The sequence below is a fragment of the Centruroides sculpturatus genome, unplaced genomic scaffold (assembly GCF_000671375.1).
Source record: "Centruroides sculpturatus isolate CEXI.00-Female unplaced genomic scaffold, Cexi_2.0 scaffold6, whole genome shotgun sequence".
NCBI classification, from domain to species: domain Eukaryota; kingdom Metazoa; phylum Arthropoda; class Arachnida; order Scorpiones; family Buthidae; genus Centruroides; species Centruroides sculpturatus.
Window position 1 is genome coordinate 1,034,716 of NW_019384869.1, and position 14,184 is coordinate 1,048,899.

At 27.2% G+C, this 14,184-nt stretch overlaps 1 protein-coding gene and 1 long non-coding RNA gene across 2 annotated transcripts in view; one reads left to right on the forward strand and one right to left on the reverse strand.

Annotated features, from left to right (window-relative positions):
* Nucleotides 1-14,184, forward strand: part of LOC111630846 (GATA zinc finger domain-containing protein 14-like) — a gene marked incomplete at its 5' end in the record, with an annotated part of 73,363 nt that overhangs the window by 27,615 nt on the left and 31,564 nt on the right. The window contains 3 exons of the mRNA XM_023375010.1: nt 8,490-8,537; nt 12,017-12,112; nt 13,859-13,886. Coding sequence (XP_023230778.1) covers nt 8,490-8,537; nt 12,017-12,112; nt 13,859-13,886 — 172 coding nt within the window. The remainder of the gene's footprint in view (nt 1-8,489; nt 8,538-12,016; nt 12,113-13,858; nt 13,887-14,184) is intronic.
* LOC111630811 lies at nt 1,704-2,984 on the reverse strand. The gene is made up of 3 exons (XR_002757588.1): nt 2,676-2,984; nt 2,009-2,191; nt 1,704-1,890 (listed from the first exon to the last, which is right to left on the reverse strand). It is a non-coding gene; the product is annotated as an uncharacterized LOC111630811 (long non-coding RNA).

The following is a 14,184-nucleotide window of genomic DNA, read 5'->3' on the forward strand; positions in this document are numbered from 1 at the left end:
TATTATATTCTAAACTAGTCTTTAAATAACAATTTTATTCTTATGTAACTTCAGGCAAAAAAATACATATAACAATCTTATTAAATTATTTATTTATTTCTTGGAAGCACTGTTGATTTTTACAGTTTATATTCCTAAAATTCAGAAATATTTTTATGCATTAAATAAATTTTGTAATCAAGATAATCAAATTATATTTATTTCGCATATTTGATCATGTGTGCATTAAGCCACGTATAATTAAAAATGTATTATTAGTTGATTGACAATAATCACATCAACTTTAAAATAAATTGAAGAAAGATTGCTGCATTTGTTGTATTTAGATTATTTATTTACTGTATAGGATATAAATAGGTAGATATAACATCATTTTAAAGAAATATATCTTTCCAATGTAAAAATTTAAGTGGTATAAGTAGATTGAAACTAATTTTAGTTGGAGACATTGAGAAAGATCAAAGATCCTAAATGTATAAAAATATACTTATGCTGATAATAGATAAATATCATCAAGGACGTGAATATGGTAACTTTAATCCGTAGTAAAACTAGATACAAAATATCAATTCAAATTTCTCTTTATCTTTGATTATTTTGTATGGGAAAAAAATAAAAGAAGTTTATATAACTGTTAAGTTTAATGTTTTATTTAATAGTTTACAAGAGTATAAATAAGTTGGAAAAAACCGAATTAAAATCAAGAACAAATTTTAAATTATTTTAAAAAATTTATCATCATTTTCTTAATCAGATTTTTATACCATTGTATGAATTTTTTTTAGTTTTGTTGTTTCTTCATTACATTCATTGTCGTTCATAGTGAATGTTTTGTGCTAACAAAATCTTTTTCATTGCAATCTTTTTATACTATTATTTAAATAAAGATTTTTTAAATCAAGTTTTTATTTCCTATCATCATTAAATAAATTACAAGGAGTTAATTATTTCTATGAATTTTTCTATATCCTGCTACTTCTAATTAGTAATTTTTAATTTAATAATAGAATAATTAACACAAGAATGCTTTCGACCTGATCTTTGATCTCCATTTATTAACCACAAATTCACCTGTATTATTTGAATTCATTATTGTTGCCTCTAATTTAACTGAATGTATTATACTTTTATATTTGTTTAAATTTAAAGTATGAAACTTTTTCAATAACTAAAATCATATGAAAACAGTACGTGCTTACTTCATTTAATTATATCTTTATTGAGTATAATACAGAAGATAAAAAATAAATAACTTAATTAATAATTTAATGAATATATAACATAGCATTTTAATAATCAGTTCTATGTGCTTTAGTAATAATTACGGAAGAATGTTAATGACATATAAAATCAGAAAAAAATGTTAAATCATAATCTAAGAATAATAGAACAAATTCACCAAATTTTTACATAATTCTTAATCCTAAAATTTATTAATTAAAACAAATATTCGTAGGGGAATCGTTTAAAAGATAATTTTGTTTTCTTCCCTTTTCTATAACGACNTGATAAATTAATTAAGTCTCTATAAATGTTTTCAATGTTTTATATAATAAATGTTTAAAAAAAAAACAAGTTTCTAAACTAGAAATTATGCAATAAAACAATTAATTATGTATTTTTTTATAACAGTAAAAAAACAAAGTGGAAATTTCCTAGTATTATAAATATGAAGTTAAAAAAATATATCTACTTGCCTTTTAGGAGTCAGTTAATAAATATTTTTAAAGATTATCAAAGTTATTTTGGTTTCATTATCAGACTGTTAATTGCAGATTTTTGAACAGCCATATATAAATATGAAATTTAATAATATGAATATGGAAATTATAAATGTTTTTATTTTATCAAAAAGAGATTATGGTAAAGATTAAGTAGGCATCCCTCTTCCTAAAATAAAATGGTATAATAAGAATAAAAATTGAACAAACATTGAAAAATAAAACTGTGTTAAACAAAGACAAAGTTGTATATAAGATACCTAATTTAGTAACTAATTTACACTTACCATACAACTTCTAGCATGTTGAGTTTTTGAACACAAACATTTTTGGCTTTGTTTGAAGGGCATCTTCAGGTAAAATAACAAGGTAGAACTATATAGTTCTACTGAGCTTCCATATGTTCTAAATTTTATATTCAAGAAAGAAGTTTAGTGTTTCCTTTGCTCTTGTTAGGGCCAGCGCAGACTCTGTAGAAACAGAAAGAGCCAATTGAGCACATTGAGTTTTCAAATGTTTGTGTTTGAAAACTGAATGTGTTGGAAGTTTTGTGGTAAGTATAAATTAGTTAGTATATAAAGTTCCAGCTTATATGGTGTTTCTATCTGATTTTTGGAAACTTTGTTTCATTCAAACTTTGCGTCAGAACAGCTTAAATCAGTTCATACGTAATAGCTTTTGAACTTGTTCAGTGTTGCCAATAAGCAGTGTTTACACATAAACTAGTGAGTAAACATAGCTGTTAAGCTGGAGTTAAGACTTAGTTGTCACATTTATTTGTTTAAACTCAAAGAATGTTAAGAAATAAATTGCCTGACATGTTTGTTTACACTTTTAAACAGAACTGAACTGCTGCACATGTCTTATAAGCACCCAAAAATTCCAGTTTTTCCATGTTATTTCTTACAAACATAATTTGATCAGAATTCCAAACATCTTATGACATTTACTGACCTGAACTTGATGTCCATACGAAATTTGGTTGAGATCACTCAAGCTGTTTCAGAGGAATTTATTTAAATATACTATTTGAGTATAATGAAATGGGCTTTACTCACTTTGCTTGATCAGTTCAATTATTATGTATACAAAGAATTCAATAAATTTTATTACTCAAACAATACATCCACATTATTATTGAGTTACAATAGAGCTAATTAATTAATTAATAAGATAGTAAGCAATTTGGTTAGAAATAGATACTTGAGCCTTATTAATTAGCCTTATTGTAGCCCAGTAAGAATCCACATTTAATTAATACATGTTATTAAAACACATTTTTTTTTAAATCTACAATTTTCATTAGAGATGATAATGGAGAAAAGTTTATTTGATAAATATGAAAATTATATAACTTCAGTGTGCTTTTAAAAAATTGCTATTAACCTGTTTAGCATTTTTGATTAAAAAATATATGAATCCTTAGATTATATTGCATTATGTATTTTTTCCTACTTATTTCATTGTTTTTAAAATATTGCTTAGTGATAATTTTCACTAGTCTTAGTTGTTAAAGGAAAATTTGTTAAAATGTCAAAATTATAAATATATTGGTCTTATTAGAATCTAGATTTATGCTTTAATACACAAGAAAAAGTTCCTTGGCTCTGCGATTATCTTGAATGAACTACAAATTAATTTTCATTTGTTTTTCAATAAATGGCAAATAAATTGACTTATACTGGATAATTTAATTTAAATCTGTTATCAAATAGCTATTCTATTACCTTATCCATTTCAGATACATAAATTGGCATTGTTCCAAGCTAAGTTGTTGTTTTACTATAATTAGCCTAACAGTGGGGACTTCTAGATTATTTTTTTGATAAATTTACAGCACTTTTTATTTGCTATGAAACTGTTGTACTTGAGCCAAATAATTGTTACAGACAGAATTACTAGTTTAACTCAAATAAACATAGAAGTTATATAAGAAATATAGTAAATTAAATGTGATGATAAATTTTTTTCTTTTACAAAATATAGCAAAATTGTATGTGGTATATTGAACAGATCTTGTAATCTCTTTGCAGTAAACTGATATCCATTCAACAGATACCAAAATTTTTGTTTAATGAAATTTATATTTATAAGTCAAAATTAAAGCTAATATTTTTTTTTTTATTATAATAAAATCTTAAATTTTATATACTGTATATTATTTTTATGTAGTACTTTCTGACAGAATTTAATAAATGAGTTAATTAATTATACAAATTAATTGAAATTAAAATTTCAGTTAGTATTTTTTTTATTTATATTAATATAAAATTATATCTAATTCACTTTTATAAAATGTTAAAATTGTTTGTGCTTTTTGCCTTTAGTTTATATACATTTTGTATATTATATTATTTTGAAATAAAATATTAACATAAATTTGAGTCAGCTTTAAAAAGAAACCATTTGAAAATGATTCTGAAATTAAACATATTTCATAAAATTAAATAAAGATTTTAATTTCATAAGAATCTTTCTGACAACAAATATGCTATAATTATAAAATAAAAAATTAATGAATATTACAACTATATGCACTAATGATGAATAAAATAATGGTTTTTTTAACATTTTAAATTTTAATATAATAAAAAAAACCTATCTAAAATAGAATTTGACATTACTGGCCAAAATATTGTTTTGTGGAACAGATTGTTTTTATTAATGCAGAAAAGAAGGAAAACTTGTATAAAATATTAAAACTCATATTTAGAACTGTTTCAAGAACATATTGAAAACACCAAAACACTTATATGATGCACAGAGGAAAACATCAGCATTAAAAATCGTACCCTTAGAATGTGTTTTAAGTAGGATTTATAATCTAGCTGCTGTTTTACCAAAAGATTCCACTTTATTCAGGTTATGTTATGCAATTGGTACATATATACACAGTAAATATATGTACCAATTGCATGACATAACCTGAATAAGCAATTGCCAAATCATATTGCCAAACAATTGCTGGATTATGTATTGGGCTATACTAAGGCTAATAACTAATTAGATATAAATCAGTTTGGCTAGGGGTAGGCTTAATTGTATACTTCTAGCCAAATCAATTTATATTGTGATCAATTTATAGTTATATCTAAATTAATTTAGCTCTGGAGGTAAAGATTGGATAGAGATCTAAATAGCATAACTGGTAATGCATCTGCACAGTAAGTGGAAATTGCACATTTAAGTTCTTTTCCAGCTGATTCTTTTCTTCCAGAATATTCTAAATTTAAAATGAATTTAATTGTAATTATTAAATTTGTCAATTGATTTGTATCATCTAATTAACTATCAATCTACATTAAGGCTAATGCTTTAATGTAGGTTGATAGTTAATATGGCAGATTGTTTGGTAATTGATACATGAAAAGTTAGAGCTTTTTTTTTATAGATAGGTTTCTGGCTTCTTCTACGTGTCAAATTGTGCTGTTCCAGGATTTATTTTCTATTTAATCAGGTTTTTGTTTTGTGGAGTTGTTTTAGTCAAGTTTTGCTATTTTAGCATGAGTTTACTTTGACAATCTTTTTATTTATTTACTGTTTATCAGAAGAGTTAATAACAATTTTTCATTTAGCTTCTGGGACATATGCATCTTTCTGCCCCTCTCTTGCTAATCTCTGTAACAATTACTTTTGTATTTCTGAAATGTAGAAAATTTACTCATTTACAATGTGTGATTTTCCATATTTGATTAGGATAGATATTAAGAGTTTTGTATTATGAATATATAAAAACATGTTTTGTATTGATGTACTGTACAATAAATAAATAATTTTTATTTGATATAATACATAAACAGTGCACTCATACAACAGTCTCATTTCACCGTCTAATGCTTGCTGAGAAAATTTGTTTATTAAATAAAATACTCCTCAAACCTTTTAACCAGAATGCTTCTAATTTTAGAATCGCAAACTTTTTTCATCGCCCCTCCTGGGCTCTTCTTCAGGCTTTATCGAATAGGCCGTTACTGTTCAAATAAACATTCTATATGAATTTCTTCTGAACACTATCATGTGAAATTGTTCCATAGTTGTATTGCGCATGCTCCATAATCATCTCTTTAAACGCTGTTATCCAGCAAAATCTGCCATGCTACAGATAGGGCCATTTCCTCCTTATAATTAATACATGTACCATTTCTTTCCACCTTAAATATCTCCATGGCTTCTAGCCATTTTAGTTGTTGTGGGTTGGAGTTGGTTATAATGATTTTTGCTGCATGCAGGTCCTCCGTTATTTCCTGTTCCAAAGTGTATGTTGCTAGGGCCGTTGTGTTTCTACCATGCTGTATGTCTGACTCATGTTCTTTTAATTTCACTTTTAACGAACGTTTCGTGGAACCAATATATGTCAGTTGTTTATCGCACCTGCTGTCTTCTAGCAGTACTGTGTATACTCCTGGAAGCCTTTCAGGGTTTGGTAGGTCTTTGCTATTTGTTAATATCCTGAAGACAGTTTGACATCTTCTGTATGCAATATTTATGCCTTGTTGTTTGGCTACCATGTTGTAGATTGGTTTCAGTATCGGATTATATGTGATAGGTATTCTCTCTTTTTCTTCCTCACGTATATTCAGTGGTGACTCTATTTGATCAATGGCTTTTTGGGAAACCTCATGTATTTTAGACAAATTTTTTATTAGAATGGTGTTGTATCCATGGGCTACAGCAATATTTTCTATATGTTGGAGTTCCATTGCTAGAGCTTGTTGTGTTGAGGAGTGCGTGTGTGCTTTTCTCACTAATGCTCGGAAAGCGGAGATTTTGTATGGGATAGGATCGCATGAATTTTTTGGAATTTATGTGGGGAAGGTACTAGGTTTCTGATATACAGATATAAGAATGTTAGCTCCTTCGAAGTTGGTATCAGTGTCCAAGAAATGCACCCTCAAAGAGTCATCTTCGAGGGTGCATCCACTTCTAATGATAGCCCATATGGATTATTGTTCATGGCTTCTAGGAAGAGTTTTATGTGTGGTTCCACCTTCCAAAATATAATGATGGCATCAATATAACACTTATACAACAAGATATTGTGCAAAAAAGCATGGTAGAACATTGTTTTCTAATCTCCTGATTACCATTTCTCACAAATCACCCGACACCAGACTACCCATTGGGACTACTTTGCCTTGCATGTATGTGTTCACATTAAATTGGAAAAGAGAGCTATAACATAACAAACGGGCTAGTTCAAGAATCTGTTGGTGCATTGTGGTGTACTCAACTATCGAAAACCGGTAGTTCCTGAGCTCGCAAAAACAAGGTGGTAGTTCTATCGAAGGGAATAACAATCGGAAGTCCAAAACCATAGCATAAGCTGGATGTGCTATCTTCTTCAATTGTTCTATAATCTGCTGGGTTGGATGTATTGAATTGGTATCCTTCCAGATGCAGGATGAGTAAGTTGTGCGTGATAGTTTCTAAAATATGAGTGGGACCTTAATCTTGTCCACCACTGGTCTGACCCACTTGTTGTGTTTTTTTTTGTGTTTTTGCGAATGCAAATAACCGTGGTATTTCAGGAGCATCCACAATTATGTTTCTTATATTCATTTTCTTGGCTAGGTTTGTGTTTGCAAAACGTTTGACCCTTAATTGTAATTTATCGATATAGATCTCCTGTACCTCCGTACATCGGGTCATGTTGATGTATTTTTTTAAATTCTTTTCGTACGTATCACACTTCATCACTACCAATAACTTATCCTTGTCTGCCCTGGCCAGAGTGATGTTGTTGTGTTTTATCCATCTTACGGTTTTCTTTAGCTTTTCTTGGAAGTGATATACCTCTTTTGTTTCCTTAGATTTCCTTATTTTAAAAGCCACCATCCATCTATAGTACTCTTTTTAGTTCTCTGTGAGATCTTTCAAGAGGATTTCTAAGTCAGGAATATAAGACGAGGCCGCTCGGGTCATTGCAGGTTTAGGCGCATATGAGGGTCCAAATGATAACGCATCTTTGGCAAACTCAGGAACTTGAATGTTGTCCCACACTACAAATTTTTATTTTTGTTCCTCTGGGTTGAAGGCGGGAAGAAATGGTACGTGTATTAATTATAAGGAGGAAATGGCCCTATCTGTAGCACGGCAGATTTTGCTGGATAACAGCGTTTAAAGAGATGATTATGGAGCATGCACAATACAACTATGGAACAATTTCACATGATAGTGTTCAGAAGAAATTCATATATAATGTTTATTTGAACAGTAACGGCCTATTTGATAAAGCCTGAAGAAGAGCCCAGAAGGGGCGATGAAAAAAGTTTGCAATTCTAAAAATAGAAGCATTCTGATTAAAAGGTTTGAGGAGTATTTTATTTATATTTACTGGTATGTAGTGAGATTGTAATTGTTTATTAAACAAATGTTTTCAACCTATTATCATATGCCATCTTTGGGCTTTTAAATTCAGTAATAAATTGTTACAGAAATGGATTTATTATTGAATTTAAAAACCTGAAGATGCCTATTATAATAGGCTGAAAACATTTGTTTAATAAACAGTTTTTCTCAGAAAATATTAAGTGATGAAGTAAGATTGTTGACAATACTGGTATTACTTTTTTATCCACACAAAAAAATATTAAAATGAGATTGTCTTAATCAATCAATAATGTTTCAACAAATTTTTAATTATTGTAAGGATTAATAGAAATTTCTAAGTTAAGAAATTAAATTTTATTACTAAATATATACATTGAAAAATTATTCTAATTATGAAATGAAATATATTATTCTTATTAAATTTACTTTACATTTCAGAACGATAGTGGAAATGAAAAACTGCAACAGATAGAAAATATTTTACAGGTAAATGTTTTAATGTTTAAGATTTTTTAATTAAAAGAACCAATTAATTCTTAACAAATTTTTACTAATATAAATTTATACATTGATTTACTTGTCAAATGTAGAAAAAATTTTATTATTAAAAATGACACGTTTATTAGTATTTTGCAACTACATTTAAAATTTATGATACCTATATCCAATTTTTTATATCTTGTTTTCTAGTATTGTATAAAATACATTATTTAGTACTACACTGTAAATTATATTATAATAATGACATGATACATTTAACTCAATGAAAAATCAAAAAAAAATTATTATTATTCTTTGACTGACCATTTAATTTTGTAAACAACATGATAGCATGGTAGCAACTTCAATCACTTGTTTTTTAAACAAATGATTTTAAAGGAAAAATATTTTATGAGAAAAAGCTTTTTTCACTAGTACTTTCAGCCATTTTATTNACCCCAAATGATCTCCTAGTAATTTATCGACCTGTCAGATAAAAATCTATTGGCCCCTTTGGGATTTCTACAGGAGACCAAATTGTATTTGATTTTTGTTAAACAAAGACATCATTGTGGAGATACATAAATTTTTATAATGATGATTTTGCTAAATAGAAATATATTTATAGTTTCTCCCCTTTTTCAACATAGTTTAGATCAGTGGTTCTTAACCTTATGAGCTAGTGGCACATATCACAGTTTTTGGTGGCACTGAGCCATTGTTATATCAGAGATGTTCCTTTATGAAATAAACAAAAAGTGACATTGAAGATCTGCATTTTTGACACACATGCATATATATATATATATTTTTTTTTTTTTCTGTAATTTTGTAGCACCTATATGAAAAGTTTGTAACACACTTATATGATACAGCACATCAGTTAAAAAATATTGTGTTTAGAGACAATAATATCTTTACATTCTTCTTATACAACATATAAATAAGGTTTTAAAAAACCAGTTATTTTAATCTAACTATAAAACATTAATAATAATTTTTAAATAAAAATTAAATTAAAAAATAAAATATTTTATAAAGTAGGTTTTCACTGGTTGTGCAACATGTGGCTGAGCGTTGTCATGTTGTAAAATCACTTTGTCATGTCTCTGCTTGTATAGCGACTGTTTTTCCTTCAATGCTTGGCTCAAATGCATCAATTGTAGTCGATAACAATCTCTCATGATGGTTTCATTTGGTTTTAGCAGCTCATAGTAAACTACACCCAGCTGATACCACCAAATGCAGAACAGAAGCTTTGAACCATGGATATTTGTCTTTGCCAACGATGTTGATGCTTGGCCAGGCTTACCCCACGATTTTCTACACTTAGGGTTATCGTAGTGTATCCATTTTTTATTGCCAGTCATGATACGATGCAAAAAAACCTTTCGTTTTCTGCCGTTGAAGCAACTATTCACACATTCGACATCTCTCGGCTTCAACTCCTACTGCACCCAATGTCCTTGCTTTTGAATCATTCCTAATGCAGTGGGTGATTGGTTAATGAACATAATCTGTTCCAAGACTTTGATCGTTATCTGAATTGTTTGTTAACAGATTATTGATTTACCAAAGGTTTTTACGGGAATTTGATTAATTCGTTCTGGAGACCCCAAAAAATAAAAAAATATATAGTTTCTTACTACATTCATTTGTATATAATAATAAATATACATACATACAGTCTTGCATTTTTATTAGTCATGTTTTTTCCATTTGTGGGGGTTAAAGAATCTGTCTAATGTTGATTGCTTTTCTCTCTTCAGGATTTTTCAGAAATAATTAATAGAATTGTAATTGTAGAGATCTCTATACCTATTAACCTCAACCTGGTTTGGATGCCATTCTAAGACCGTCATTCTGACAACATTCCACTTATTCAAAAAAATGTTTAATAGCAGATATCAACATTAATTCTCTTTTTCAGAAAAAAGCATATCTTGCCGAGTTTCTTGGTGTTATTCTGTTGTCAGGTTTGTTTCAGATTTCATTATGAGCTCTTCAATGTTCTTTATTTCTCAGATGTGATTTTTGTTACTCCTTAAGCTACTTGAGTTTTCTTGATAATACGGTATCTTTCTTAGATACGATTGAACTACAACCTACTGTAGACCTGTTCAAGCCATACTGCCCAGCAACAACAGACATCAGACATCTTCTGCCCACTCTCTACCTTTGCTATTATACTCTCACCTTTCAAAAATAAAAACTGACGCAAAACTTAATGAGTACCCGCCTGACAGTCTTGCAAATACTATAAAAAAATTGTTTCTGTCAGAAAAATAAAAGGCTGAAATTACATGGGAGAGTTTCAAAGTTCAGAGGAATAGTATCTGATCAGTATATACCAGGTTGAGCATCAATATCAACATCTCTCGCACTTAGAAAAGTTTTGAATTGTTGTCCGAAGACAAAGGAAGACCAATTGGTATTCATTATTTTACGTCGCTTCTTCTCGTGTTTGTTCTGTGAGGTGTTCATTATCCGATCATGTGTTCGTTGTCCAAACATAAAAATCTTTTGCAAAAGTGTTCATTATCTGATTTGTTTATTAACCGATCACCCACTGTAGTTTCAAATGTTTCGAAACTGTTGTGTGATAAACTCCTAATGATTCTGCAAGTTTAGCTAGCATCTGACATGAGTCTTCATGAAGTAATGCCTTCAATTCTTCGTCTTCAAACTTTTTTGATGCACCAGCGTGTTCTTTATCTTCAACATCAAAATCATTATTTTTGAAGCATCTAAACCAATTTCTGCATTTTGTTTCCAACAGAGCACGGTCGCCACAAGTCTCAACAAGAATTCTGTGTGCTTCAGCTGCAGATTTTTTTAAAAAAAAATAGTGCAATAAAATTCCTTGCAAATAGTCTTTTTTTGGCATGAAACTCAATGTGTTTAACACTATAAAAAAAAAGGACATATACTGAATTTTAAGGTTTCTTATCATACTTCCTTACAGATGCATCACCATCTTAAACTACATGCACGCAGTACTGGTAACGCCTTCTGTTGGAAAACAGCGAGAACTTATTCTAGGTCCCTTAATTAAAATAAATAAATAAATAAATTTTTCAAATTGATTTCTGTACTAATTTGTTAATCATTATTTCCACTTTATATGATGTTTTCATTACTGAATTTTAAACTGATGATAAAATATTAATAGAAGAGTATCAAATTCACTAATTAAAGTTTTTATTTTTTATATCTTTATGTTCTTATATTTTTTAAAAGTGCATTGTCTTCCCATATACAAAAAAATACTATAAAATAATGAATTATTATTCCTCATATATTTGTTAAAATTTTAATTTTAAAAATTTATATGAATTCATTTACAGATAACATATGTAGGAAATTAAAATTTTATTAAATTAACATTATAAATAAAATATTTTTATTTGAAGTTACTGTTACAAAAGTAACATATATTGAGAATTTCCTGTTGATTTAATTTATTTCACTTCTTACTTTTATAGGAAATGAAAGTTCCAATACCAACTTTATTAACCGCAATTTGCACACCTGAAAGAGAAGAAACTTCATTTCATTTTTCTTCAATTGAGGAACGAAATGTAAAAATTAAATATATCTATTTACATTTTAAACTGGTTATAATGAATTACACTAATATATTCTACATTCTATAGTTCATTCCTGTCAGTTCTATCACTTATATGGATAAATTGCATTTGTAATTTATTCAGAAATCAAGTATCTATAAATTGTTTTGATGGAATAATTGTTTTATATTGTTTTAAAAGGTACCAAAAAGTATATATAAAATTTAATAAATTTTCAAATTTTAAAAAAGACAAGTATAAAATTTTTATTGAATGATTCAGACATATTTAAAATCACATTAATTCAGATGATTTTTGGAATTTTATTTAATATATTTCCATGTAATTTTAGATATTTTAAAACATTTTAATAAATTTTTACTTACGCTTGATGCTTATTATTTTATTGCTAATATTTCATAATCTTATTAACAGACTTTTCATTTTGTGGTAAGTTTTTCTTATTATGTTAACTTATTTTCTTATCTTGTTTGTTCTTGACTGTGTTTTTAATTTATAAATTTTTCTTTTTCTTTTTGAATAATTTTTTAATTTTGTAAATAGTTTAATTTTATTAATTTAATATGAGAAATTTGGTTGTATTTTCATTATAATAATCATAATTGTGATGCTTTTATATGGAATTTTATATAAAACATATATCTGCCTTATCTGTTTATAAAAGTAGTTCTCGCTTTTTTAATATATATATATATATATATTCTTGAATATCTTAATTATTATTCTCACGTTGTTCGAAAACTTTTTCCTATAGAGAGAAAATTTGTTATTATCACAATAGTTAATCTTATAAATATATTTTGCTTTAACTGTAGTAAATTCTAGATTTTCCAAAACAGATATCAAATAGTCTTATTAAATCTGAGACAGAGAACAATTACCAGCAAAATTCCATTCAATTTTTTATTCTCCAATGTGCTTTTTGAGCTTTTTAAGCCCCTCTTTACAATATATGTGCTTCAGTTTGGAATATTTGCCCCTTTAGAATATAATTTACTTGTTCAGAAATTTAAGATCTTATTTATCATTAGCTCCCACTTACTTGTCATATGGGAGCTAATGATAAATAAGATCTTAAATTTCTGAACAAGTAAAATATATTCCAAGTGAAGAGGGGCTTAAAAAGCTCAAAATGCATATTGGAGAATAAAAAATTGAATGGAATTTTGCTGGTAATTGTTTTCTGTCTCAGATTTAATAAGACTATTTGATATCTGTTTTAAAAATCTAGAATTTACTACAGTTAATAAAAAAATAGACAAGAGGCAATTTTAAATATTTTGCTTTATTATTCTGTTTTCTATTTATTCAATATAATAGAAAGATGAGCATTTATGTTTGAAATTTGTTGAGAATTTTCACTGGATAAAAGAAAAAACATATGTTGAATTTAAATATACTGTATATGATACTTGATGATATGTTTTCACAATAATGTAATACTTCTTTTTACTAGGATTTTATATTTTTATTATTGAGTTGACAAGTAAGAAAATAATTTGTCTTAAATTGTTTATTATTTTTGGTATAAATTGAAGATTTGGTTAGAAGTTGGTGATAATATATTAATTTTTAAATTATATCGAAAAGACAATTTTGTTGTAATTTTAATCATTTCATTTGCGATACTGTAATAACAGTTTTTGATATCTTTATTTCATTATTACCAGTTTATTATGTTTTATTTATATTTCATAATATATCGACATTAATTAATTTATATGTATATATTTTTAGATATATTCAAAAAATGTGGCAGATCAAAGTAAGTAATCAATTACTATAAATTTTTAATTTTGAATGGAAAGTTAAGATGAATTACAACTTAATTATATATTTTTTAAAAGTTTTTATCAAATAAAAAAATAAATGTTTCATTTAAATATAATTGATGATAGCATTTCTCCAGTTTAAATAGGAAACAATTTAAGTAATCATTTTCATAATTAGTGATTCATTTTCAATATGGAAGTTGTCTTCAATATAAATAATAACTACTATAATCTTTACTGTTTAAACTACACTACACAACTACATCTTAAGTTGCTGAGAAAAAAATTTTT